The sequence below is a fragment of the Belonocnema kinseyi genome, chromosome 9, assembly GCF_010883055.1.
Source record: "Belonocnema kinseyi isolate 2016_QV_RU_SX_M_011 chromosome 9, B_treatae_v1, whole genome shotgun sequence".
NCBI classification, from domain to species: Eukaryota; Metazoa; Arthropoda; class Insecta; order Hymenoptera; family Cynipidae; genus Belonocnema; species Belonocnema kinseyi.
Window position 1 is genome coordinate 4,290,968 of NC_046665.1, and position 26,689 is coordinate 4,317,656.

The 26,689-nt window shown below is 38.3% G+C and overlaps 1 protein-coding gene across 1 annotated transcript in view; it reads right to left on the reverse strand.

The window, feature by feature from the left end:
• Positions 1-26,689, reverse strand: part of LOC117179665 (dnaJ homolog subfamily C member 13) — a 231,313-nt gene that overhangs the window by 4,800 nt on the left and 199,824 nt on the right. Inside the window, exon 17 of the mRNA XM_033371683.1 lies at positions 20,543-20,783. Within this exon, the coding sequence (XP_033227574.1) occupies positions 20,543-20,783 (241 nt within the window). The remainder of the gene's footprint in view (positions 1-20,542; positions 20,784-26,689) is intronic.

The following is a 26,689-nucleotide window of genomic DNA, read 5'->3' on the forward strand; positions in this document are numbered from 1 at the left end:
GAGGGAGCTCTTCTTAATATTTTGACACCAAAATCATGTCGATACACCTTACCGACTGCGAGTAAAGCCACCCACGCTTTAACTTGACAGACTGTAAGAAACATTTGTAAAAAATAATCACCAACGTTTCGGAACTCATGCAGCACCCTTATCAAGGCAAAAAAAAATATAATTTAAAATAATATAAAAATAAAATAAATTGAGAGAGCATAGTGGCAGTGGTGCTGTTCCTGCTAGCAACAAATTTTTTTTAATTTCATTTTATTTTTATTTTGTTTCTATTTTTATTTTATTTTTATCTTAATTTAATTTAATTTAATTTTTTTAATTTAATTTTTTTTATTTTAATTTAATTTTTATTTTATATTTTTTTTTGCCTTGCTAAGGGTGCTGTATGAGTGCCAAAACGTTGGTGATTATTTTTTTACAAAATGAATGATTTTCTTGTCTTTTCTTCTTTTATAGGGGAACAAAGAAGGGGAGGATGTTCCTTTTTTCAGATTTCAATGGGAACATTTTGTGTTGGTTGTCCAAATTTGGTCGTTAGATTCTTGATTTTATTTTCAGGAATTCTGTCTATCTAAACGAAACTTTTTACTATTACATTTTTTCTTTCAAATTTAAATTTCAATCATAAAATTGAAGAAAAAAAATCCCTCAAAATTCAATTATTTAAAAAATATATATTTTTGAACAATTGTATACTAATAATTCATTGCAAATTGAGACCTGACGGTAAGCACTTTCTTTTTTGATTTCGGCGAAAAAAATATCAAGTAAACTTTAAATTCGAAACAACTTTTAGTGAGGCATTAGTACCTTACTATTGAAGGAAGACTTCTGAAAACTTTTAGGTTGTTTCAGGTAGCCCGGCTATTGGATCGATCAGATGCAAAATCATTAAAATTAGTTTTTTTTGCGGAGAAATGTGTCCTCTTTCACGTAATACATTTTTAGGGGCACTTTCCAGGTACAAATTTGAGTTATCACTGTTTAAAGTCGTGTAAAAAAATGGGATCTTACCCTGCCGATGAAAATTCACTGAAAATGCAAAGAAAACGCACTCGTCAGAGCGTACTCAGTGCTGTTTCTGCAGCACTACCTGTACCGCTAGTTTTATATAGCTGGGTTTCCCTTCAATTGTCCATTTACATTTTTAAAAGGCTATTTTACCAAATAAATCTAGTCTGTGAGGTCTTTGAAAAGATGTTTATGCGACTAGACTGCCAAGACAAACGGACAAACTTCAAAAAACCAGAATCGACACGTGTTCTGAAAATCAATGACGCCGTGGTGACACCTCATTATGAAGCATGGCACTTACGCCCGTATGTACTGACATGGACACGAGTTAGAGGGAAACAAGTAGTTTAAGCCAATAAACCAATTTTCGAAAATTTGGCACTTATTCCCGTATGCAGTGTGGAAAATTTCAGAAAAAAACCGCAATTTTTTAACATGATTCAACGAAAATATCATTAAAAATAGTAATACATCGTTTAAGCAATTATGCTTGTTAACATGAACTAATTATTACCTTAATATAATTTAAATTAGACCAATACTGCAAAAATTTAGAAAAAACGCGACTTTAGAACTTTATTCTAAGAGAAAATGGCAATAAACAAATAATAAGTTCTTTAAAAAATTGTTCAAACATCTAATTATCAGTATAAATAAGCCGCCATACTTTTTTAAAATTATTAATAACAGGCTGAAGCTTCGTGAGCAGCTTCGTTTTGAGAAAACGCCCAACTTTTCTCTCTACGAAAATTCTCGATAATGGGAACTAATAAAGTGCGCAGGCGTAAGACATGTTGACTGAGTGATTAAACAAATATGATTAATTACAGTAATTTTTTTAGTTAAATCTTCAGATAACGTTACGAAAACGTCGAAAACACGTTTGTCCTACAAAATGAAAGGTTTGGCCGAAGCGTCCCCCACTCCCAATGTGTCAAAATAACGAATGTACAAAAAATAATTAATAAACAGCTGATTTTTTGAGTTTCTTAATAAATATTTGTATGATTTAATGGCCCTATTTTCCTACAAAATAATTGGTACATTTTCCCAGGCCTATGCTCGTAAATTGTCAAATCCACAGCAATACTATTTTCATTAATAACAGCTTGATTTTAATTTTTAAAATTTTTGAAATAACATGTGAGTGTTTTTTATGTAATTTGTTAAGAGAAAAGCCTAATTTGCGGGAAGAAAGGGAGGAAATAAAAATTTTTATAAGGAAATCTTTCTCTCTCGTAAAACTTTTCTGATGGCTTATTACGAATAAAAGTATATTAATGGGTTAGGTGCACTTGTAACATGAAAACAAACTTTTTTTAAGACAGTTTTATTTCTTTGGAAAATTTCATTTGTCGTGTGTGAACAAAATATGGTACAAAATCAAAATATTTAGGGGTGATTTTACTATCTCGGCAAAACCGGTGTTTTTCAAGAATTTATTTCACGACACCTACAATATTTAATTAAATAAAACTTTGAGCTTTTATTTATTCATTTTTAAGGTTTAGAAATCAATTTTTTACATAAAATTATTATTGAATTTAGGCATTATTTAATAATCAACAAAGTGTTGAAAAAAAGCATGTCCACAGCGCGCACGATTTTTCCAGTTAGCATCATTTGAAACTAATGAACCCGACATTTTCTTCATTGGTATCAACATTTCTTCATGTGATGAAGCGGATTTTTTTTTATTTTGCAAAATAAAAAAACAGCGGCAGTTTAAAAAAAAATTTCCAAGAATCTTTTTTTCTGTTGTTGCTTTCTTTTAATTTCACTATGCTCCAATAAAAAATTTTAACCGCTTCGTCACTTTGTAGATATTTATGTTTGAAATAAACATATCTGCTTCAGGCTGCTTCTCTGAAATGTGTATTTCTTTTAAGTAATGCTCACATATTTATGAAATTTTTAGACTACTTAAATAACCACTGTTTTATTTTTGCAGAGAATACACTAACCTAACATTTTTCATCTTTGTCCTACAGTTATTAATGAAAAAATCTGCTGTGTGCGCAGCTCGCAAGTTTGAGCACGCCTAGGACGCGCGACTGTTGGTTCTCGCACCTCGGGCTCGATAATGTATTTACCTCGCGCTACATGCTCGATCTTTTTGCGCAGACTTTTTAAAAATAAAGGTGAACGCATCGACAACAGTAATTTGGTGATTGTGGATTCTCTTTTATTAAAGCTCCTTCGGCCTTAACAAACACATTCTCATCACGTACCTGATGAGCACATAACTACTGAGTAGCCTTGACGCTTTTTACCATTTAAATTATTTATATATATATTTAATTAAAAATTTGTCTTAAGGACAACCGCAGGATTTCGTCGGGAGCAGGTGTTAATCTGGAAAATTGCACCCGCTCCCAACGAAATCGCGGTAAAATTTTAGCCACAACCACGTCTCACGACCGTGAGATAGGTGGTTACAGTCTGTAAAGGAATCAATACGACGATCCAGCAAAAGCCTCATGCACGCTAAGAACACGGAGCGACCCAAGGACAACCGCCTTCTGCATTTTTCCCGCAAGTGTTTTAGCATATTTTTGACACGCAGGGATGCTTTTTAGGCCATTAGCAAGTGAAAGTTTGGCACCTCCAAGAGCGCCGATGATAAGGATGATTAGTTTAACAGAATATTCCGGGTACAATCGTTGCAACTCCCTTGTAAGGTCTCGATACCTCTCTTTCTTTTCATTCTCCTTGGTTATGATGTTTTTGTCAGCTGGTGCCGAAAATTCGATAACGAACATGGTTCGCTTCTCAAAGTCAAGAAGAACCATGTCAGGCCTCGAGTGAGCAACAGAAACAATTGTCGAGAATATAAAGTTTCAGTATATGCAGCACTTCCTATTCTCGACAATCGACTCGATTTCCCTAGGAGCATTTAGAGGAGCGATATCAAGGTTAATGCCGCAAGAGTGACAGAGATGGTAAAAAAGCACTCTCAGTGCCGCATTGTGCCTTTGAATGTAGGTAGTTCCCACGTGAGTTGAACAACTAGATAGTATGTGAGCTAAGTGCTCCGGGTGTGCATGTCACGCCCTGCGATTTGAGGAAAGCAAACGTTAGCTCACAAGACATTGACTGATCCTTCACATTTCTGTGGAAGTTACCGTGCATCCTCTTATCGAGGAGCTGTCCACGAAAGTTTTTCTCTTGTGCTTTCTTAATCCGGGCTTTCAGAAGTGAGTATTCGAGATAGATAAGATTTTATGCATTTTGCTCACCCCTAATACTGAAGTCAAGTCCGAGTGTTTCAGCAGCCTCCTCCGCTGCTTTGTACAGAAACGCTCCTTTGCCCACTTATTCGTGATTCCTGACCATTTTAAGAGAGGGTCTCTTCCATTTGCAACTCTATGTGCTGTACCCAGAATAATCTTGTTGTGAAGACATTCAAGACTCAATATTCCGCGACCACCTTGACGGCGTGAGATGCACAGTCGCGGAGCGGAAGACATAAGATGCATGCTTTTGTTCATGTGCATAACCTTTCTTGTCCCGATATCAAGAGATCTGAGCTCGTTCTTCGTGCATGGAACTACTCCAAATGAATAGAGTAGTACCGGGACGGCAAGCATATTCGTTGCAGATACTTTGTTCCTCGCCGACAGTTCGGAAGACCAAATCTGTCGGATGAAACGCTTGTATCTGCTTCAGAGAGTATCCTTTATAGATGTCACATCCTGAATGCGGCTCTGTGGCACGCCCAGGTTTGTATAAGTCTCTCCAGCGCAAAGGTGTCGTATAGCGCTTCTATCAACGAGCTCAGGATTTTCAGGGACGCCATTAAGTTTTCCTCACTTCAAATAAACTTTGGCGCATTTGCCTAACCCAAATTCCATTCCAATTTTCCTAGTATATCGTTCGACAATCCCTAGAGCTAGATGTAGTTGCTCTTTGTTTTTAGCATAGATCTTAAGATCCTCCATGTAAAACACATGAGTGACCTTGTACTTTCGATCTGCAGGTTTGCCGCACAAGTACCCGTCGGAATGGCGAAGTGCTAGAGATAGTGACAATAATGTAAGGCAAAAGAGGAGTGGGCTCATGGTGTCGCCCTGAAAGACACCTCTATGAAAGGTGACCTTGTTAGTTGTCACACAATTTTTTCTAGATGAGATAGTAAATCTGGTTTTCCAAAGCGGCATCAATCTCTCTATGCATCTAATTATTTGCGGATGAACCTTTAAGATTTCCAAAAGACAGATGATAAGCTTATGGGAGGTCGAATCGAAAGCTTTCCGGTAATCAATGCAGGCCATCGATAGGTCACGCTGCTGGAATGTTGCATTTTTGCAGACATACCTATCGATAAGCAGATTCTCCCGACATCTGGCTACGCCTTTCTTTGAGCCTTGTTGTTCATACATTTCTTGCCACACAGGTACAATTGCCCGAACAATCCTATCATTTAGGATAGCCGTGAATATCTTATAAAGTTTGTTCAGACAAGTTATTGGACTGTAATTCTTCGGGTCAGCTAAGTTGACTATTTTCGGCAGGAGTATTGTGCGCTCTTCCACCAACCACTCCGGAATCGGCTCTTCCGACTTCAAATATGAGATGAAAATATGGGCCAAATGCTGATGGGTTGAAGAAAACTTCTTCCACCAGAAGGTTTTGATACAATCTGGTCCCGGTGCGGAATAGCTCTTCATCCCTTTTTATACTTTTTTCACCTCCTTGGTAGTGATGGGTGTGCATTCTTTATCAGGTGTTATGAGGGCAACACATAACTCCTTGAAGCTATTTATATTTTCTGAGTCTTCGTCCAGTCTATGCTGAACTTCGTGGACTTCTCTCCAAAATACTTCGACCTCCTCTGGTTTGGGTGGGGGTTCGACAGTAACTGGAGGGTCTTGGAAGAGTCGAGATGGGTCCGAGAGAAACTGTTGATTTTCTCTGACCCATCTCTCCCTCCGCTCTAGGCTTCACTTAGCGTCAGATAGTATCCGTATTCTCTCAACAATATGCTGCCTGATGGTCAGCAGCTTTGACTTGTTAAGTGTGTGATAACGGGTCCGGAGTTCGCGCGCGAACTTTCGAACCTTAGCGATAAAATTCCTGCCAGATGTGATGTAGTCAATCACACACTGAATGCGGGACGCGTACTGTCTTGCCCAGCCTATCTTTATGGCAAGTTGATGCATTCGTCTTTTGGTCGTATGATCAACCGTTGGTTTTGTTTTACGGTTCGCATCGGCCAAACCCCTCGCTGCATTATACACACAATAATTGATAGCCCAGAGGTCGGAATCTCCGGAAAAATGTCCACGAAGCTCGTCATCCATTTCAGCCAGATCTTTAGGCTTGAGCGAAACCTTGGTGTTGATGTTTCTACTGGTCGTAAAGCATCGCTCTTCCTCTATTGGATGCCTGCTCGCGGTTGGTCTTATTGTCGCCTCTCTTTCTCTGTTGCCGGCTTATTCTAGCTGTGGTAGAGTAGGCGTTCCGCTTACATAGCCCCTTTTTCGGAGTAGTTCAGCATGGTTTCGCAGACGTTTCTGCGAAAAGTGCGATAGATCCGGGTGTTTCTCGCACCACAGAGAATGCAGCCGTGCCATGTAACCCCGTTCTGGGGCCACACCCCCAAAGATTGCGAGATCCCGCCGATCCATCGCATTGAATCCATTTTCATTGGCCCCCCCAGCTCTAGATTGGTCGACATTGTTAGCCGACCCATTGTCGGGAGCCCTGCGCGTTCTGTTGTTTTGAACCGCACTTACTACAACTATGTTTGATGCCGTCATTGTTGTTCCCACGAGAAGCTAGGGAAAGGGGTTCGTCCATCCTTGTAGAGCCCCGCATGCAAGGATAAGGCTGCGTACTCTGAGAGGTCGCCCGGTATCCCAGAGTCACCGTTCTAGACACCTCACCCAGGCGCCATTCATCTTTCGGCACGGTTTTCACACCTCCGCTTGGGGGTTAATTCCTTCGGGACCACCCCTAGACAATTGTCCGCGACTGCCTATTTATTTTTGTAACCATATTCAGCAGAAACCCTTGGTACAGGGACCCTCTATCCGCAACCCGAGGACGCGTTCGGTGGCTTTGTCATAGGAACTTCGGTTTGATTCTCGAGGAATCGAAACCGAATCGAACACCGTTATCGACATAGGATTTCTCCTAGGGCTTAGGATCGACTGATTCGTGTGCAACGGCTGTTCACACGAAACCCTTCCCCTCTTCAGCCCTTCAGGGCCTCGCTGGAGTATTTGCTACTACCACCAAGATCTGCACCGACGGCGGCTCCAGGCAGGCTCACGACCAGACCCTTCTGCGCACACCGCCGCGACCCTTCTACTCGTCAGGGCTTCATGATGGACGAATCGCCTCTCTTGCCGCTGACGGCAGAGTATAGACGCGACGCTTTAGCACCATCCATTTTCAGGGCTAGTTGCTTCAGCAGGTGAGTTGTTACACACACCTTAGCGGATTCCGATTTCCATGGCCACCGTCCTGCTGTCTTAAGCAACCAACGTCTTTCATGGTATCCCATAAGCGTCGACTTTGGCGCCTTAACTCTGCGTTTGGTTCGTCCCACAGCGCCAGTTCTGCTTACCAAAATTGGCCCACTTGGCACTCTGATCCGAGATCCCGTGGCTTCATTTTCCATTCATTTTGAATGCTGTCAGAATTTTAACTTTTGATTCTTCAAGAAAATTACAAAAGGTGATACGATAATCTTGTAGGACATTTAAAAATCAAACTTTTTCTTCTCTTGACTTTTTTTCATATCGTCCGTTATTTTTTTAAAGGTTCATTTTTGTGTGTTTTTTGGAGTTTTGAAATGCTATGAATATGGAAAAGTGGTCTCAAAAATATTCAAAATGCGCTCATTTTTTGACTTTTTATCCAAAATGGGTGGCTTACGAGCTTGAATTTTAGTTTAGGACACTAAATGAGTGTACCAAATGCCAATCTAATAGGATGCTTTTTTTGAGTTATCGTGCTCACAGACACACATACATACAGACAGATCGACGGACCGAGACATTAGTAAAACCCTGTTTTCGGATGCAGGGGGTCTCAACACGTGGAATTTGACAAAACTCGGGGGGGGGGGGGGGGGGGGGGGGGGGGGGGGGGGCAAATTTTACACAAATCTAATGGCTTCTCTGATAAGAATGTAAAAATGATTTATTTTTCATAAATAATTTCTTATAGTTCCGTTTTTGGTTTTAATCGTAAAAAAATAAAGAAATATAATGTTCTGAAAGCCCACACACTACACAAAAATGAAATTAAAAGACAAAAGTTGTGATGAGAATTTGCCCACACAGCGGGTAGATTTTTTTTTACTGTTAATGATGTTTTTCATGATTAAAGCCAAAACTATGTATCCTATCAAAAAGTGATTCTTAACAAATTTGTAGATCTTTTTCACATGCTTAATTTTGGTCAACTCATCTTTCACCGTATTTTGCACAGCTTGGCTGCAAAATATAATTTCTGGATTTTTCATTATTTTGTATGCTGTCAAAATTTGAGTTTTTTATTTTTCAAAAAAATTCAAAAAGTTGTTATGAAAATCTTGTAGGGCATTCAAAAAGCAACAATTTTCTTATATTGACTTTTTTCATATCGTGCGTTATTTGACTTAAAATTTTCTTCTTCGTGTGTTTTTTTGGAATTTTGTAAATGCTATAACTCGGGTAATTTTTTGTTTTATGAAAAAAATCATTAGGATAAATTGTTTGACTTTCTGAATGCTATCAATAACTGCACAGAGAATTTTTTAATTTTGAAAAAAGTGGTCTCTAAAATATTCAAAATGTGCCCACTTTTTGAATTTTTATCCAAAATGACTGGCTAACGAACTTGACCTTTAGTTGAGTACACTAAACGAGTGTACCCAAGTCCAATCTAATAGATTTTTTAAAAATTTATTGTGGAAACAGACAGATATATATACAGAAATACAGACAGATACATTTGTAAAAACCTGTTTTTCGGATTCAGGGTGTCTCGAAACGTAACTATTTGACAACTGCGGGGGGGGGGGGCAAATTTTACACAAATCTAATACCTTCTCTAATAAGAATGTGAAAAGTATTACCGTGGAATTGAGAATTTACGAGCACAAGACTGCGAAAACATACCACTTAATTTGTAGGACAATATGGTCATTAAATTATACAAATATTTATTAAGCAACTGAAAAATGCTGGTTATTAATTAATTTTTATAAACTCGTTATTTTGACATATTGGAAGTTGGGGGCGCTTTGAAGAAGCTATTCATTTTGTAGTACAAACGTTTTTTCGACGTGTTTGTGACATCATCTTGAAATTTAAATAAAAAATTACTGTTATTAATCACACTCTTAAAATCACCCAGTTAACATGTTTTTCGCCTGCGCACTTTATTAGTTCCCACTCTCTAGAACTTTTTCAGAGTACCCGAGTACTCTACTAACTCCTTAATCTTCAAGATGTTCAGCTCATCTTGCCTGTGCATTGCTTATAGTCAAAATGACAAAAAGATGAATAGATGCATATTTCACGTTTCTTCCTAATGTCGGTACTGCACACTTCAGCTTGCTACACTTATTGACCTCGGTCGTATAGGTTAGCAGCAAATTCCGGTTGATTGGACAAGAAATGTTGATAAAAAGAGATATTTCGTGTTTCACTCGTGTAAAAAACTACGAATTGTTTGCCGACGTTTCGTAAACATTGCAGTTGACATCTTCAGGGCTGACCTGAAACTGAGGTATCAGGTCATGATGTTCTTAGGTATACTTCGTAAGATGCCTGTGATTAGCCAAAGCGCCCCTCCGTGGGGACTGGTCGAACTTGATTGGCCAATCAAGTCTTTTTTTCAAAATCTGGGAGAACGGAAGCTAAATCGGATTGGTATTATATCCATTGTCCCTATTGATGTTATTAGGGTGTTTAAGATTTCGATTGCTTCTCTATGTTTTCTTGGAAATTTTTGGTGTGTTTTTGCAATGAATGTTGTTTCATCAAATAAAATGTTATGTCCTGTTTCGATATGATGTTCAGCTAGTGCTGATTGCGTGAAATGTTTGAGTCTGACTTGACTTTCATGTTCCTTCATATGTTGGCTCACCGCTCTCCCGGTTTCTCCCAGATAAACTTTTCCACCATAACAAGGGATTTTATATACTCCTGGATCACTGAAGGGTGCCTTTTTATCTTTAGGGTTATTTAGTAGTTATCCTATTTTCGCCGGTGGTTTAAATATGGTTTGGATGTTGTGTTTGTTGAGAATTCTTCCTATTTGTTCTGTGACACCTTGGGTGTAGGGCAGGGTGGTGGTCCTTTTTCTCTCTCTTTTTTTCGTAGGTGGTGTTGACTTGCTTTTTTGAGTGTGTTTTCTTATTGCTTTATCAATTTGTTTGTCTGTGTAATCGTTCTGTAATAGGATTTGTTTAACGTTTTGTAATTCCTTTTGAAAGTTATCTTTGTCTGTTATGGAGACAGCTCTGTATACAAAGGAGTTGATGACCGATTGTTTTTGAGATGGGTGATGGGGGGAGGAGGCATATAGGTATCTGTTTGTATGCGTGGGTTTTCTGTAAACTTCATGTCCTAATGTGTTAACAGATTTTTTGCAAACTAATACGTCCAAGAAAGGCAATTTTCCGTTTTGTTCTATTTCCATGGTGAACTGGATATTAGGATGTAATTGATTAATAAAATCGAAAAACTTATTTAGTTCATCTCGTCCATGCCGCCAGATGACAAATGTGTCATCAACGTAGCGGAACCAGAATTCTGGTTTAAGTTTGGCTTGGTTGAAGATTTTAGTTTTTAGATGTGCCATAATATGTTTATATTGAACGAGAAGTAAGTATTATTGAGACATTGTTCTATCAAAGGTACAAGCTCGGAAGGGAAGTTTGTGAAAAATTTAATAACATTAATTGTATCCGAGATTGGTACTTTCGTAAAAAGAGATACTATGTCGAAACTCACTATGATGTCTTGGGGTTGAATGTGAATCTGTTGTGTCTTTTTAATAAAGTCAAATGAGTTTTGGACGTGAGTGATACAGTTTCCTGTAAAAGGATTTAGTCTTGCAGCGAGGGAACGTGCTAGGTTGTAAGTTGGTGAGTTTATTGCGCTGACGATCGTTCCAAGTGGAATGTTTTCCTTGTGGATTTTCGGGAGCCCGTAAAGTTTTGGAGAGATAGGATTAGTAGGTATTAAGTTAGATATTGTTTGGCTGTCAAGTTTAGAGTCTTTCAGAAGAGTCTTTGTTTTACTGACTATTTTTTTTGTGGGGTCCTTTTTAAGTTTTTCGTATCTATCGTCAGTTAGATGGTCCATGATTTTGTTGTTATAGTCTTCTTTATTCATTATTACTGTTGTATTGCATTTGTCTGCGGGTAATATTATAATATCTTTATCTTGATTGAGTTCTTTAATTTCGGGTTTTCTTGTTTTTTTAAGTTTGAGGATGGAACTTGAGCTTGGCGTAAAATGTTGGCCTTCTGCTTCGTACGTCATTCGGACAAGAAATGTCGATGATATAGACTAAGACAAACCGAGGGCAGGCATCCAATACAGGAAGAACGATGCTTTACGACCCGGAGAAACATTAACATCAAGGTTTCTCTCAAGCCTAAAGATCTGGCTGAAATGGATGACGAGCTTCGTGGACATTTTTCCGGAGAATCCGACCTCTGGGCTATCAATTTGTATAATGCAGCGAGAGCTTTGGCCGATGCGAACCGTAAAACGAAACCAACGGTTGATCATAAGACCAAAAGACGAATGCATCAACTTGCCATAAAGATAGGTTGGGCAAGACAGTACGCGTCTCGCATTCAGTGTGTGATTGACTACATCACATCTGACAGGAATTTTACCGCCAAGGTTCGAAAGTTCGCGCGCGAACTCCGGACCCGTTAGCACACATTTAACAAGTCAAAGCTGCTGACCATCAGGCAGAATATTGTTGAGAGAATACGGATACTATCTGACGCTAAGAGAAGTCTAGAGCGGAGGGAAAGGTGGGTCAGAGAAAATCAACAGTTTCTCTCTGACCCATCTCGGCTCTTCCAAGACCCTCCAGTTACTGTCGAACACCCACCCAAACCAGAGGAGGTCGAAGTATTTTGGAGAGAAGTCTACGAAGTGCAGCATAGACTGGACGAAGACTCAGAAAATATTAATAGCTTTAAGGAGTTATGTGTTGCTCTCATAACACCTGATAAAGAATGCCCACCCATCACTACCGAGGAGGTGAAAAAAGTATGAAGAGGGATGAAGAACTATTCAGCACAGGACCAGATTGTATTGATTCCTTTACAGACTGTAATGACCTATCTCACGGTTGTGAGACGTGTTTGTGGCTGAAATTTTACCGCGATTTCGCTGGAAGCGGGTCCAATTTTCCAGATTAGCATCCGCTCCTGACGAAATCCTGCGGTTGTCCTTATGACAAATTTTTAAATATATATAAATAATTAAAAGATTGTCATAAGGACAACCGCGGGATTTGTCCAGAAGTGGGTGCTAATCTGAAAAAACTGCACCTACTCCCAGCGAAAGAACGGTAAAATTTCAGCCTTAACCACGTCTCCCGAACGTGAACTAGATGGTTACAGTCTGTGACGGACTTGATGCGATGATTCGGCAAAACTCTCGTGCACCTTCAGGACACGGAACGACGAAAGGACGACCGCTTTCTGCATTTTGCCCGCATGTAAAGTCACGGTATACAAGACTTAAGGTTGATCGTTTTGTTCATGTGCATTACATTTTGTGTCCCGATATTACGGGATCTGAGCTCAGCCCTCGTCTCTGGAATCACTCCAAATGAATAGAGCAATACCGCGACGGCAAGCATGTTTATTGCAGATACTTTGTTCCTTACGAACAGTGCGAAAGAACTAATCTGCCGGATGAGACGTTTGTACCTATTATGGTGAGTATCATTTATAGATGCAACATCCTGAATGCGGCTCTGTGGCACGCCCATGTATGTATAGGTTTCTCTAGCAGGAAGTTATCGTATAGCTCTTTCGTCGACGAGCTCAGGGTGTTTGGGAATGCCTTTAAGTTTTCGTCGCTCTAAATAAAACTTAGCGCATTTTTTAACCCGAAAATCCATTCCAAAACCATTAGAGTATTCCTTAACAAGCTCCAGAGCTAGGTGTGCCGGTAAAAGTATCCTTCGGAATAGCGAAGTGCCAGAGATAGTAGCAATAATGTAAGGCAAAAGATGTGTGGACATATGGTGTCGTCCTGAAAGACACCTCTCTGAAAGGTGTTAGAAAGCTGTTAGTTGTCATACGACGTTTTCCAGATGAGACAGTGAATCTGGTTTTCCAAATCGGCATTAATCTCTCCCATCGATAGGCCGCGCTGGTAGAATGCTGCGTCTTTGCGGACACATCTAGCGTTGTTAGTACATTTCTTGCCACACAGGGCCGATTATCCGAACAATCCTATCTTCCACCAACTACTCCAGAATAGGCTCTTCGGACTTTAGATATAAGGGGAAAATGTGGGTCAGATGCTGGTGGGTTGAAGGAAACTTCTTCCACCAGAAGGTCTTGATGCCATCTAGTCCCGGAGCGGAATAGTTCTATATGCCTTCTAATACTTTTTTAGCTCCTCGGAAGTAAAGGGTGAGCATTTTACCAAAGGTTTTATGAGGGCATTTCAAAGCCCCATGAAGCTATTTATGTTCTTTAAGTCTTCTCCCCATGAATAACGAACTTCATAGACTCATTTCTTAAATGCTTCGACGGACTTTGGTTTGGGCGGATGATCAACAGTAGCTGGAGGGTCTTTTAAGATTTCAATATCGGTCAGAGAAAAACTGCTGTTTTTCTCAAACCCACCTATCTCTCCCCTCTATACTTCTCCTAGGCTAAAATAGTACCCGTATTCCGTCAACAATATGCTGCCTGATGGTAAACAGCTTTGACTTGTTCAGTGTGTGATAACGAATCCACAGTTCCCGCGCGAACTGTCGAACATTTGCGGTATGATTTCTGTCAAATGTTATGTATTCAATCACACACTAAATACGGGTGTACTCTAACTCTGTGGTCCCTAATTCCCATCTGATTAAATGCACTATTCTGCTTTTATATAGCCCGTTTTCCATGTGGATATCACTTGAAAACTGCTTTGAGACATCGATCACTTGCTGCAGTTTTTGGGCAGGTTTTTTTTTAAGGTCATCCATGTAGAGAAGATGGGTCACTTGATGACCATCCTCATTATCATGAATTCTGAATTCATGTGATGCTTTTTAGTCTTTTTCTCAGGAAGTTCAACGCTTAACAGAACCATAGTCCACTAAAGGAGTCTCCTTGAAATATACCCGTCGTAATGCGTATTGATCTAGTGTATCCTTGGTTTTCCATGATCAAAATACTTTATTCTTGTACTCCAGAGCCTCATAGCATAACTTAGAAAATCAAGAATGCGTGGGTGAATTTGGTAAATTTGTAAGACTTCAAGCAAATAGTGATGCGGCATGGAAGGAAACGCTTACTTGTAGCCAACGTAGGTCATGTGTAAGTTCCTTTGATGCTTAAGAGATTGAGTCATGGCAACAGCGTCTATAGTGGCCAGATCTTTACAGGCTCGCGAGTTTTTAAAACATCTGGTTTTTTAGGTAACATATGCGTAGTACCTTGGAGCATAAAGCCTGGCAACAGATCTGGGTGTTCTTCTGAAAACACTTTGCCAACGCATAATGCACACTCGTCAGGTACTTGTACCAGAAGTTGTTCCACATGTACGGACTTGGAGCTTTCCAGTTACTTGCCCTTTTCAAGACCGCTGAAACATTTAAAGCTGTAATGTTTGTCAGCTGCATTGCAGTGCTATTGTTAATCAACCCAATTTGCTCCTTACTTTGCTGACATCCATATCCAACCTGATCTTCCATGGTCGATCTCGATCCCTTGCTGTTGGTTCTACATGTCTGAACTCTAGTAAGGCATGACCAAAATTCCTTTCAAAGTGCTGTAGTTTTTCTGGGATTTCGCTATCCACATCATCATTATTAATATCCGGATGTGGTTATAATGGACCCGGTACATAATGTTCATTATCCCTAGCACCTATGTCTTTAGCTTCAATCAAGTCTTCTTTTTTCACATCTTTCAAGTGAAGTTCATCGATGGGAAGCTGCTATTTCACTTTCATTTTGATCGAAGCTATTTCAACAGCCGAAATCAATCTGTTTACAAATATTCAGCGTTTTTAATCTACCAAATTCTACTAATTTATTTTTGTGGCTAGCTCTGAGTTCTCAAGTAAGAAGAGTATATGATGTTCTTTCCTCACACTTTACCCACATTTCTCTGCCAAAAAATAAAGGCGCAGAACATCTCTGTTCATATGGTATGTCCATTTTTGTCGCTTTTTTGGTTGCTGAACCTTTGCTTCTGCCTCTGGTCGTATAAGGCTATCCACCTATGGAGGATGTGGTGGTGTTGGATCATCAACAGTTTAAGGAAAAACATCAATTGCCCCTGCTCGACCGAATGAAGTGGCTTCCTCTAAGTGACATTCATGGTCGCCGTTTTTACAAGCCAAATTATCCTGTTGTTTAATCTCCATTGCTCCGTCTTCAGTGTTGTGTAGATTAGTCCTGATGTCCTTCACTTTAGCGATAATTTCTCTATCCCGCAGCTCACCATCATTGCCAAAATAGTCGTCAAAGTCATGAAAGCAAAACTCAAGCCCTACCACGACAACAACGCGAGAAAAAATGGACGATTTTTTCCCAGGACCCCGATTTTTAAACTTTTGTTATTAAGGGGGTGTGCGGTCCAAGAGAAGGCAATTTTTCGCTGTCTTTCTCCGATGACCGTTGTGGGAATATATTATGGATTATGGATATTCCGGATAGCATTGGTTTTTCTAAAAAACATGAAAGGCAAATTTGTTTAAAATTAAAAATTAATTCTACCCATGTTGTAAATTCTACTGATCTCCCTCTCCTTTCTTCTACCTCCTTCAAACAATTTTTCGCTGACTCTCACCCCTTTCCCTCCCTTCTCTTGGTCTTAAATTACCATGCCCTCTTACCCGCTCTAGTACTTAATTTATCCCTTTGCGCTTTTTCTCTTACCACATATCTCGGTGTCCCCTAGTCTACCCCTAGCGTCCACCTTCTCTACCTTTCTTGTAACCTCTCAATCTCTTTGCTTTCCTTCCATCCCTATATTTCCGCTGCATAACCTAATACTGGTCATACCAGCGTATCAAATAACTTTCAAGCGACGAGGCTATCATTACACACTCAAAATAGGAAATCACGTGACTTCAAACTTTCATTTAAATAATAAGGAAACCGAAAATAGCTTTGAAATAGGTGATGTCGATAAATTGAGTAATTTTCAATGGCAGAAAATCTCATAAAGACGAAACATGAGAAATTTAAAGATCCATACCTGCTTCATTCTTCCTGCTGCTTTTTTTATCCTTTCTCTGATATGAGTTCTATGATCTCCATTCGCTTGCAAGTCTAAGATCAGTATATTAAATAATAGTGGGCTCAGTGGACGACCTTGCCTGACCCCTCTTAAAAAACCAGAAACTATCAACTATTTTCTCTCCTAACTTTACCCTGCTTTTTGTGTCTCTGAAAATTTTCGATACTCTTTTTATCAAACCCTTTTGCATACCCTTTTTCACCATAACTTTTTCTATTTTAACTTTCTCCGAAAAGTCAAACGCCGCCTTCAACTCCACGAATACTGCTGGTGTTGCAGCTTTGTCCCTTTTAATCCTTTTATTTATCAGATAATTCAGAACATATATGTTGTCCATCACCCCTATTCCTTTTCTAAACCCTGTCTGATTCGGTGCACTATCTTTTCTTCTTCAACTTCTTTCTTTAATCTCTCCAACAAAACAGTTACATATATTTTAAATAATGTTGGCATCAGCGTCACACCCCTATAATATTTAACCTTCTCCCCTTTGCCTTTCTTCATTATGGGTAGCATTACTCCTTCTTTCCATAACGCTGGTGACCCCTCTCCTCAACATACCCTATTACACATTATCCACGCCCATTCCTTTAGTGCAGTCCCTTCATGTTTCCAGGCTTCAGTTGGAATCTCATCTACACCAGGTGCCTTTCTATCTTTCATTATTCAAGACACCTTGACTATTTCTTCCCTTGTTATGTCCTCTTCCTCATCTCTTCCTCTACTATATTTTCCTCCCTTCCTAATTTTTCTCTCTACAGCTTCTAGCAAATCCTTAAAATATTTTTTCCAGTCTACCATTGTAATATCCTGGTTTACTCTTTTTCTTCTTTTTCTCTCTATTAACTACCTTCCAGGCCTTTTCTTCCGCCCATATTCCTCATTTTTTCTCATATATTCTCCTCCACTACTATTTTCTTTCCTCCATTTTCTTAATTCCTTTCTGACCTCCTCCTTTTTTCTTTACAATCCTCATCCCATCCACCTCTATTCCTTTCTTTACTAACTTCTTTTTTGCTTGTGCACTCTAATCTTATTTTTGTTTCCCCTATCATTTTTTCCATCTCCTCGTCCACATTTCCCTCTCTCATTTTGATATTTCTGACCTTTTCTCTAAACTGTTCTTTGCCTTCCATTGACCAATCCCCTTTTCCTGCTCTTTTTACTTTTACTTCCTTTGTGTCCATATTGCTATTACTTTTTTCTCCCTGTAATATCACTATTAAGGTTAAGTGATCTGAATTAATATAATCTCCCACCCTTAGTTTCTCCCATTTCTTCCTTCTAAACTTAGATCCTTTATCAATATTTTTCTTTTTCTTTCATCTCTTTCTTTCTTTTCTAATCTTCTTTCTATTTCCTTTATCCTTTCTCTTTCATTACTCACACTCTCCCCTACTGCAAGCGCCCGTATTGATATTTCGATATTCATAATCCTAGTTTCCAAGCATTCTACCTTTTTATTATGCTCATCCTGTTTTTATAATTTTTGTTATAAAGTCCTCATCCTTTTTTCCAAATTTTCCCTAACCTATCTCCATTTTCGTATCTCTTTTCAAAGTTCCATTTCTTTCCAAATTTCCCGTTTTATTTCATCTCCTCTTTCTTCCTGCCTCTATGTTCAATGTTGTCCTTATCTTTCCTATCGCCCTTCTCCCTCTGTCTCTTTCGATCTTTTCCCGGTGGTGTTCTGATCATTTTTGGTGCTTTTAGGATGGATCCTATTTCTTTAATTTCTTCGCTACTTCCTCTTTCTGCCCTACCCCTCTTCCTATTTGTAAATGGTTCGATTGAGCCGAAACTATCTGCCCTCAATCTCTCCCTCTCTACCTTTATCTCATATTGACCCTTATTTCAATCACTTATCTGCTAGCAGAATACTAACCTTCCCTGTAGCCTCTACTCGATTGCACCTGCCTCCCCACCCCACATTCTCTTCCCACCAACTCACCTCAAATTCCACTGTAAACTCACTACAATCAGCACTACTCAATTATTTTTTCTGAATAATGAAACTGAACGAAAGATTCAGTTGGATCCCTGACTTAAACAAAGGTATCACTTCATATGTTTAAACCGAAATACATTTTCCGTCCCAGTAGAAATTATTAAAACATGTCGAACGCAATTTAAATATCGCGGCTATGTTTCTTGGCCTTCAGAGTGAAACGGCCTTTGAGACGAGCTTCGATTCATTAATAGAATTATGAGCATGTCGACCGCAAAAATAATTCATACGGCCCATATCTTAGATTTTCTTTGGAAACAGAGCTTTTTAATTTTCTGTTCTCCTGACATCATACGTATTATTTGTAGAAAATAGAAACAGGTGTAGGCTCCTTGGATCAACTGCACGATTGACTCCACTTGAAACGCATAATTTATTGTAACATTAACATTCATAATAGTTCAGAGATTGACGCGAAAAAAACTATGTAAATTCAAAATATATTGCAAGCACACTGTAATAATTCCAATAAAAGCTCTCACAGTAACACATATTCTTAGACATATTTTATTTACTTAACTTTACTGAAACCATTCAGATTTAAAGAGGTTAAAGCGACCAGTTTCCCGAAGTCCATAGTATAGAGTAAGGCACAACTATGATATTAACTGACAGAAACGCTAGGTTATAATCAGGGAGTAGCAAATGAGCACAAGAAGTCAAATTTCCTTAAGAAAAATTCTGTTGACACATTTGAATCAAAGATTTTTAACAAGTCGACGAGACTATCCGGTAATGATCAAAGAGTGACGTTCATTTGAAGCAAAATTTCTTTTAATCTCTTTTAATATGAGGGTGACGAGACAGTCCGTTAATTATCAGGGGGGTAGAAAAGAATTATTTGAGGCCTTTCTTCCAGGAAGATGTATTTGAAATACCTGGATCATTTACCTTTAACATCAGGTCAACGAGACGGTGATCTTATGATCATGGGGTGCGTAAGTTGGATTCAAACCAAGTTTTTTGAAAGGCAGTTTCTTTGCCACAACTGGATCATTAAATTTTCACAATAGTTCTATGAGAAATGTATGGATGTTTGGATAGTAGACCAATATTACAACTTCTCTGAGGAAAATGATTTTGATAAACCAGGAATATATAAACTAAATAAATAAACTATAAAATAAACCAGAATGTTATCTCTTATCGAATTTTCTTTAGTCATAAATGCCTCTGAGTTGCATAAAAATAGGTTTACAAGTTTTCTTTTTCTTATACGAGATCGTAAATATATAAGTGTCAAAATGCGAAAAACGTTCGATGTTTTTTTCTGTGTCCGATAACGTAACGTAAGTAAATATGGGACTTAATATTTCGTTTTGTTTTGTTATGGTCCCAAGACCTTGTTGAAATTATCTGAGAAATAACGACATTTAATGTATTTCTCACAAATAAAGGCATTTTTTCTATCTACCAAGTCAGTCAATCATCTTCAATTTCACAAATTCTTGTAGTCTAACTTAGCTAGCATGTTTATTGCGCTAACTTAATTGAGAAGTGTAACATAAAGTTGGGGGGAAGGGGCAATATTTTCTGTCACTAAGAGGATGGATCGTCAAGGATTTTATTTGCACACTATCGACCTTGAAGATCAATAACTGCTCCTTTTACTTCTCCTTGGGTGTGATGTTTTGTCCTGCTGGAGTCGAGAATTGTGAGCGATGTCAAGCATCGAGTATGCAATGGGAATTGATGTTCAAAAATCGAAGTTCTGTACCTGAATTAAGTCCAGACGATTCGAGGACAGCAAAAGTTAGCTCCTTCGACAAGGGCTGATATTGTGCATTTCCGTCAAAGTTTCCCTGCATTTTCTTGTTGAGGTTCTATTGGCAGAAGATTTAAATCCCTGCTTTCTTTGCTTGGGCTATTGGAAATAAGGCATCTAAATGGAGAGAGGCTCTTTCCTTACTTCTAATGTTAAGATTCATGGCAAGGGTTAAGATTCATTGCGAAGATGTCAGCCAGGAAAATTCGGTTACTTTTGGGCGTGTAGACTTGACAAATAATAATATTAAATATGAGTAATTGATAAAACAAAATGCATATCTGGAACTTCTTACCTGTAAGATAACACGATGTTGGTGTGTTGGATATAAATAAGTCATGTCTCTGGTCTTTATATTCTGCCCATACGGCAGATTTTTCTAAAATTGCGTTAACTCTTTCACCTAACAATAAGCTCATTGTCATAGCTTTTAAGGCTTTCACTATCTGCGCTTTTGTTGTAGTTAGGTTCTCTATGATATCCAGTTTTCCTTCAAGTATATCTAAAAGATAAGGTACGATTTCTGCTTCTAAGGCCTGCAAAATACAAATGAGAATTATATTCAAAATAGTATACTACACTACGAGAGCAGAAAATTTAGTTTAAGACCTATCGACATTCAAACGATTTTGCAGTTTCTTAGAGCATAATATGAAAAAAAAAACAATTTAAAAATAAGTGAAAATGATGCTAAGTAAAGCTCATTCAGTTTTTCCTTCTTTTTAGTGATACCATTATTTTAAAAAGTTTTTGACGATTTATGAAATATTTTCAATGCATGTAAATACTACTTTTAAATGATCGAGATTGACAGCTGGTTAAAGCTTGTTTCGTTATTTCACAAAACTGAATAAATGTTTTTGTTCGTATATCCTACAAGTATAGCTCATAAGAACCACTAGATTAAATTATTTTTATGAAATTTTAAATCCTCCTTACTTATGGGGGGGGGGGGGGGGGGGGTTTGGTGGTAGCATTAAGGAAAATAATCTTCGGGACAATTGATTTATATCTATTAAGACAGATTGAGAAGAAACAATCTCTTGGGGTGAAGGACAGGAATTCGCAAAGGTAACTCGCTATAGGGAGTGATTGAACGGAAAGACATGGGTGGAGGTGGAAGGAGGGACTGACGTGTCTATCTCTTAAGATAGAAAAATATAGTGGGAGAAAGAGTGATCTGGAGGAAAGAAGGTGAGGAAGGTGGAATGATGTAGTAGCTGAGCAGTTGTTCTCAGCTTTGAATATTACACTAGAAATAAGCGGGTTAGGGGAGATTCATCTTGTTATTTAGAGGGGAATGGGATGAAGTTAGTGAGCGTGTTGGCTGAGAACGCTGGAATGCCAGCTGGCAACTTAGCGGAGGAGAGATAGAGATGAAGACTGAGAAAGACGAATAATCAGTTAAACAAATTATGTTTAAGAAAAGTTTATAGGTTCATTTTGCTCTTACTTCTTGTTGCCATCGTGCTAATAGTAAGCCACCGTTAGTATAAACATTATTCGTCTCAAAAGAGCAACGGTGATGCTTCTCGAGAAATATAGGGCTGGGTACCAGCTGTAGATTTTTCGAAGAGAGAGTGAAAATTAGTTCGTGCGAATTTGTTGTCCAGAAGGAAGGCAATGGCTTGCGGTCAGAACCTATAGCTGGATAACAGTTGTAAGATTGATAATAGATTTTATGCTTTCACGATGACTCATTTTGATAAAAAGAGATATTTCGGGTTTCACTCGTGTAAAAAACAATTCATAGTTTTTTACACGAGTGAAACCCGAAATATCTCTTTTTATCAGTTGTAAGATTGTTGGTTCCAGCTCCCAAACCACTGACGTTCTGGGTCAGTGCGCGCTGTTTTATAGCGGAAGCCGCGTGGTTGTCTCTGACCCTAAGGTCTAATATTTAGTTGGTAGAATTTGTATATAGTTTTCAACTAAATGAATAAACGTCGTCCGCGAGAGTGTTTCTAATCTGCCAATAAAATATTCTCGCTCTATGCGAGCCGCGTATAACAAATTTTCCGTTCTAAATCCTACCACAGAAAACTTTTTTTTTTCTCCAAAAATTTAATTTTTGAGCTTTACCTACTTATATTATCATTGCCTAATATGCCCTGGTTGGTGAAAATTTTTATAAAAATGATGAAAATAGTCCATTAAGTCCGTAAATGAGAAACTATTGTAAAATTATGGACACCTCGAGGAGTATAATACACACATTTTTACAGCGGGCCAGAAGAACATAAAGTTTAATCAAATCAATATTTCATTAGGTTCGTATAAAACTGATGTGATGAAAGCTGTCTTCTGTCGCGATCACAGTTTGAGTGGAAGATGGAGATACTTGTTAGACAGATCAAGAGCGGCGAAGATCTTATTCCCAGATATTGCCCTAAAATACTCATCTAGTTTGGGTAGAGACTGAATCCTCTAAAATCATTTAGAATTTTTTATGTCTGGCTATTTAAACGTCGAAAGCCGACTAATAGACGAGAATTTCCATTTTTCTTTTGCACTAAGAGAACTACTTCTCGAAAAATCTCACATTCTTTGCGCGTCTCACGGTATGGTCTTGAAGATATAGGAACGGATACTAGATTCTGCGTGACATCCATTTGGTTTATTTAGTATTATCTAACACGTTTAGGGTTCTTGCTAAACAGTGCCAATTTGTGTTCAGTAACTCGATGAACGACTTGCGTTCTGAATTCGTAATTTCATCACCAGTAATGCTCCTCCGATTTCAATGGTTCGATTCTTGAGGTCAACTTGGATACTACCTCGATTTGAAGAATTACTCGGATTTATGACAAACAAATTCATTGCATCTTCTTCTAGATATAATTGTAACAATTTTCTTGTCGCGTGTTGTAAATCTACTTCCAGCAAATATATGTCATTCGGCATTACACGTAGGAGAATATTCTTGCACTTTAGGTCATCACCATTGATGTATCCGAGTACTACACCCACGGACATAACGCAGTTTTCTTTAACACTAAATTTTCTCAAGGTTCTTTATCTATATTATCAACTTTATTTACAACCGTATTCTCCATACGTCGTGGTTTTGAGCAGCTACGTATCAGGTGCCCCCTTTCTTGCAATTCGTCTCAAGGGTCCGCTCTTCAAACACATTTTTAAATTAACTTTACTCTGACCGAGTTATTACTCTCCGTTATTGCATTTCCCACTTCATTGTGAGACGGACTAATTTTATAACAATTTTTAACCCTCTCTCCAATCTTTCGAGTTTAGCTAGAAGCTCTTGTTCGTCTGTATAAGGCGCAGTAGATGCACTTATCATTAGTTCGCTTGACTTTAGACCTGATAATATTTGATCTTTTACCTGCGGTCAATTTAGAGGTAGGCTTTTAAAAGTTTTGTTTTATCGTGAAAGCACGAAGCAAAAGTCTCATTCGCTTTTATGTTTTAGTAAATGCTTTTGCTAGTTCGATTTCGCATATGAAAGTTTTGCAAGAGGCTTCGCGAAGCAACCCCTCTTCCATGAAATCATTCTAGGGACTCAAAACCCAAGCGCTTACATAGTCCCATAAGTTAATATTTTGCGTTTAGATTATAAAGGACTTTCCGGACACTTGCCGGACTACTTCCTGGCCCAAATGGGCCGCGGCTTCTTTGGATCAAACTGCAGTATACACAAACATAGATTTCTCAGATCTAAATTACTCGGATATAAGTTACCCAATTCTTAAATTACGTTATTTATATTTTAAGACAAGTACTATGGTGCTTGCATCCTTACACATTCGTTATTATTATTTCTAATCCGCACATTCGTCAAACCATCGCCAAATGCGCTTCTGGCAACATAACCCGCGTGGTGTAAATTTCGGTTTTAGTGCGTAGCAGTTATGTTCACTAAAGTCTCGTCTCCACCATACTGGCATCTTCCTCGTCGTTCCCGTCGTTCTGCATGATTGCACAAAACTCATTGAAATTGCTCGAACTCATCGATCGATTCTTTCATCTCACGCGGTTCGGGTTATACATGACTGCCTTCGACGATGCGATGTTCCCATCGCCACTAACTCTTATCTCGTATTCTCGACTGAAATCCAATTTTTCAGAAGAAAAACCTCGCTCTTGTGTCCCACTATGAGTTTATAGAAAATAATTTGGAACCTATGTTCTTTGTCTATCCTACTCAATCGTGTCTCTCGCTAACGGAATTTCCAGAAACATACAACTCCTTCCAAGGCTCGATTCATGGCAGAAATAAATCAGCAACAGTTATGTCTCCGTGTCTCCCACTACAGTTCATTCGTAAACCAGAGTTAACTTTTTTCATTCAGGTTTTTTCCGCTTGAAAATACATGGGTCTCAAATACCCGGCGACCTCTCAGTGAATGCAGTCTTATTCTTGCTTGCGGGGCTCTACCAGGATGGACGAACCCTTTCCCTAGCTACTCGTGGGAACAATAATGACACCAGTAAAGCAAAAAAAAGTTTTACATGTAGTTTAAAACGATCGGAAGCTCAGAGCACTCGACAATGGATCGGAAAACAGTGCCGATCAGCCTAGAGTTCAAAGCAAGACTGAATGCGTCCCGTACTCAGTGTGTAATTTGCTATATAACATCTAGTAGATCGTTTACGGAAAGGGTTCGGAAGTTCGCCCACGAACTAAGAATTTTCAATCACACAGAACAAGTAAAAGCTACAGACCATCAAGCAGCATATTGTTGACAAAAGACGGCTGTTATCTGACGCGAGGGTAAGAATAAAAAAGAGGAAGGGATAGATCAGGGAGCTGTATACAAGATCTCTAAAATACTAGAGTTGAAAGAAGATACTGATAACATCATCCGCTTTAAGGAGTTTTGCGATAACCTTATAACATCTGAAGGGGGAATGTCCATCAATCACTGCCGAAGAGAAGGAAAAAGCAGGAACAAGATGGTATTAAGAACTTCTGGTAGAAGTTTACTTTTTAACACCAACATCTGGCCCGCATATTCACTTGAAAATACAATGCACGGAAACTTTCACAGAAATGTAGACGAACAGTCTTTGGAAAAAGAGCAAACTTTGAGTGATAGGTGCAGCGCGTGTAATGCACACGCTGAGTACCTAGAACACATACTATCTGAGTGTCCAACCCAGGTGGGAACGACGTATCTCTACAGACATAATGCGGACCTAAGAGTGCTTTATTACCATCTTTGTCACACTTACAGTGTTGGTCACGACCCTGCTCTGCCGAAAGTTCCGAGGGAGATAGAGTAAGTTGCCAAAACGAGAAGCACCAAATTTTCTGGAACTACAATTTTCTGACAGTTGTCTCCGTTGCACACACATGTCTGACATCGTTCTCCAAGACTTTGAGAAACGATCTCTATTCACGATCGAATTCTCGAAAAAAATCATATCCTGTGTCACCAATGCACGAACATCTTATTTATTTTCTTATATTTTACCAACAATTAATTCTTTACTGCATTTTGTGTCAAATCTGGCTTACTGTTTATAACAAATACATGTAATAAATTATCCTAGAAAAGCATTTTTGGAAAATCTTCAAAATGTGGGCTACAAACCAAATAATGTGAAAAATTAAGTTATATGCGGAAAAAATTGCTGCAAATATTATTTCCATACAAATTCATTTATTTACATACATTTAGTCTTTTTCAGAGTTTTTAAATACGAAGAAAGCTTATAGAGTATTTTTAAAAACTCTGAAATGGACAAAATTGATGTAAATAAATGAATTTGTATGAAAATGATATTTGCAGCAATTTTTTCCGCATATATTCCTGAAATGAATACTGGCGCGAGCGAGTGAACGGCAGTAGCGGTTTCCCCCACTCTGCTGCCGCAGAACACGTCGATCCTTCTCCAATAATCAGTCAACCTAATCAACAATAAAATATGAATCCACCAAGTTATTCTATTTGTTTATGACCAAAAAATGTATCCTCTTTTTGTACCCATCTTTGTGCAAATAAATAATGAACAATCGTTTTGCCGTTAAGTTGACTAGATACCGCAACTCTCGTAGAGGACAATAGCCCACTTTTAGTTTAAATAATTTTGGATAAATATGTAGAAATTCCGTTGAAAAATAGTCAATTTTTTAATACCAAATGATTTATTATGAAAACTAATTACGACAAGAAAAGCTTTAATTTAAAATTTAATTTGGTCATAATCATATAGATACTCATTCGAACCCATTAAAGTATATCCCTTTTATCGATAAAGAGTTAAATGTTGCAGAGTATCGAATAACTGATAATAGAAGAAAGGGATCAAATCAAAACATTAATTTAACAGCCACTGAGGAACTTGAACTATATAGTCAAACGGAATTCAATCAAAGAATAAAATTATTTATAATTGCTTGCTGGAAACGAATCAAATAAACTAAAAACTCAAGAAGCTAAGAATGAAAGAACTAATGAAGAAAATAAATGTGTAA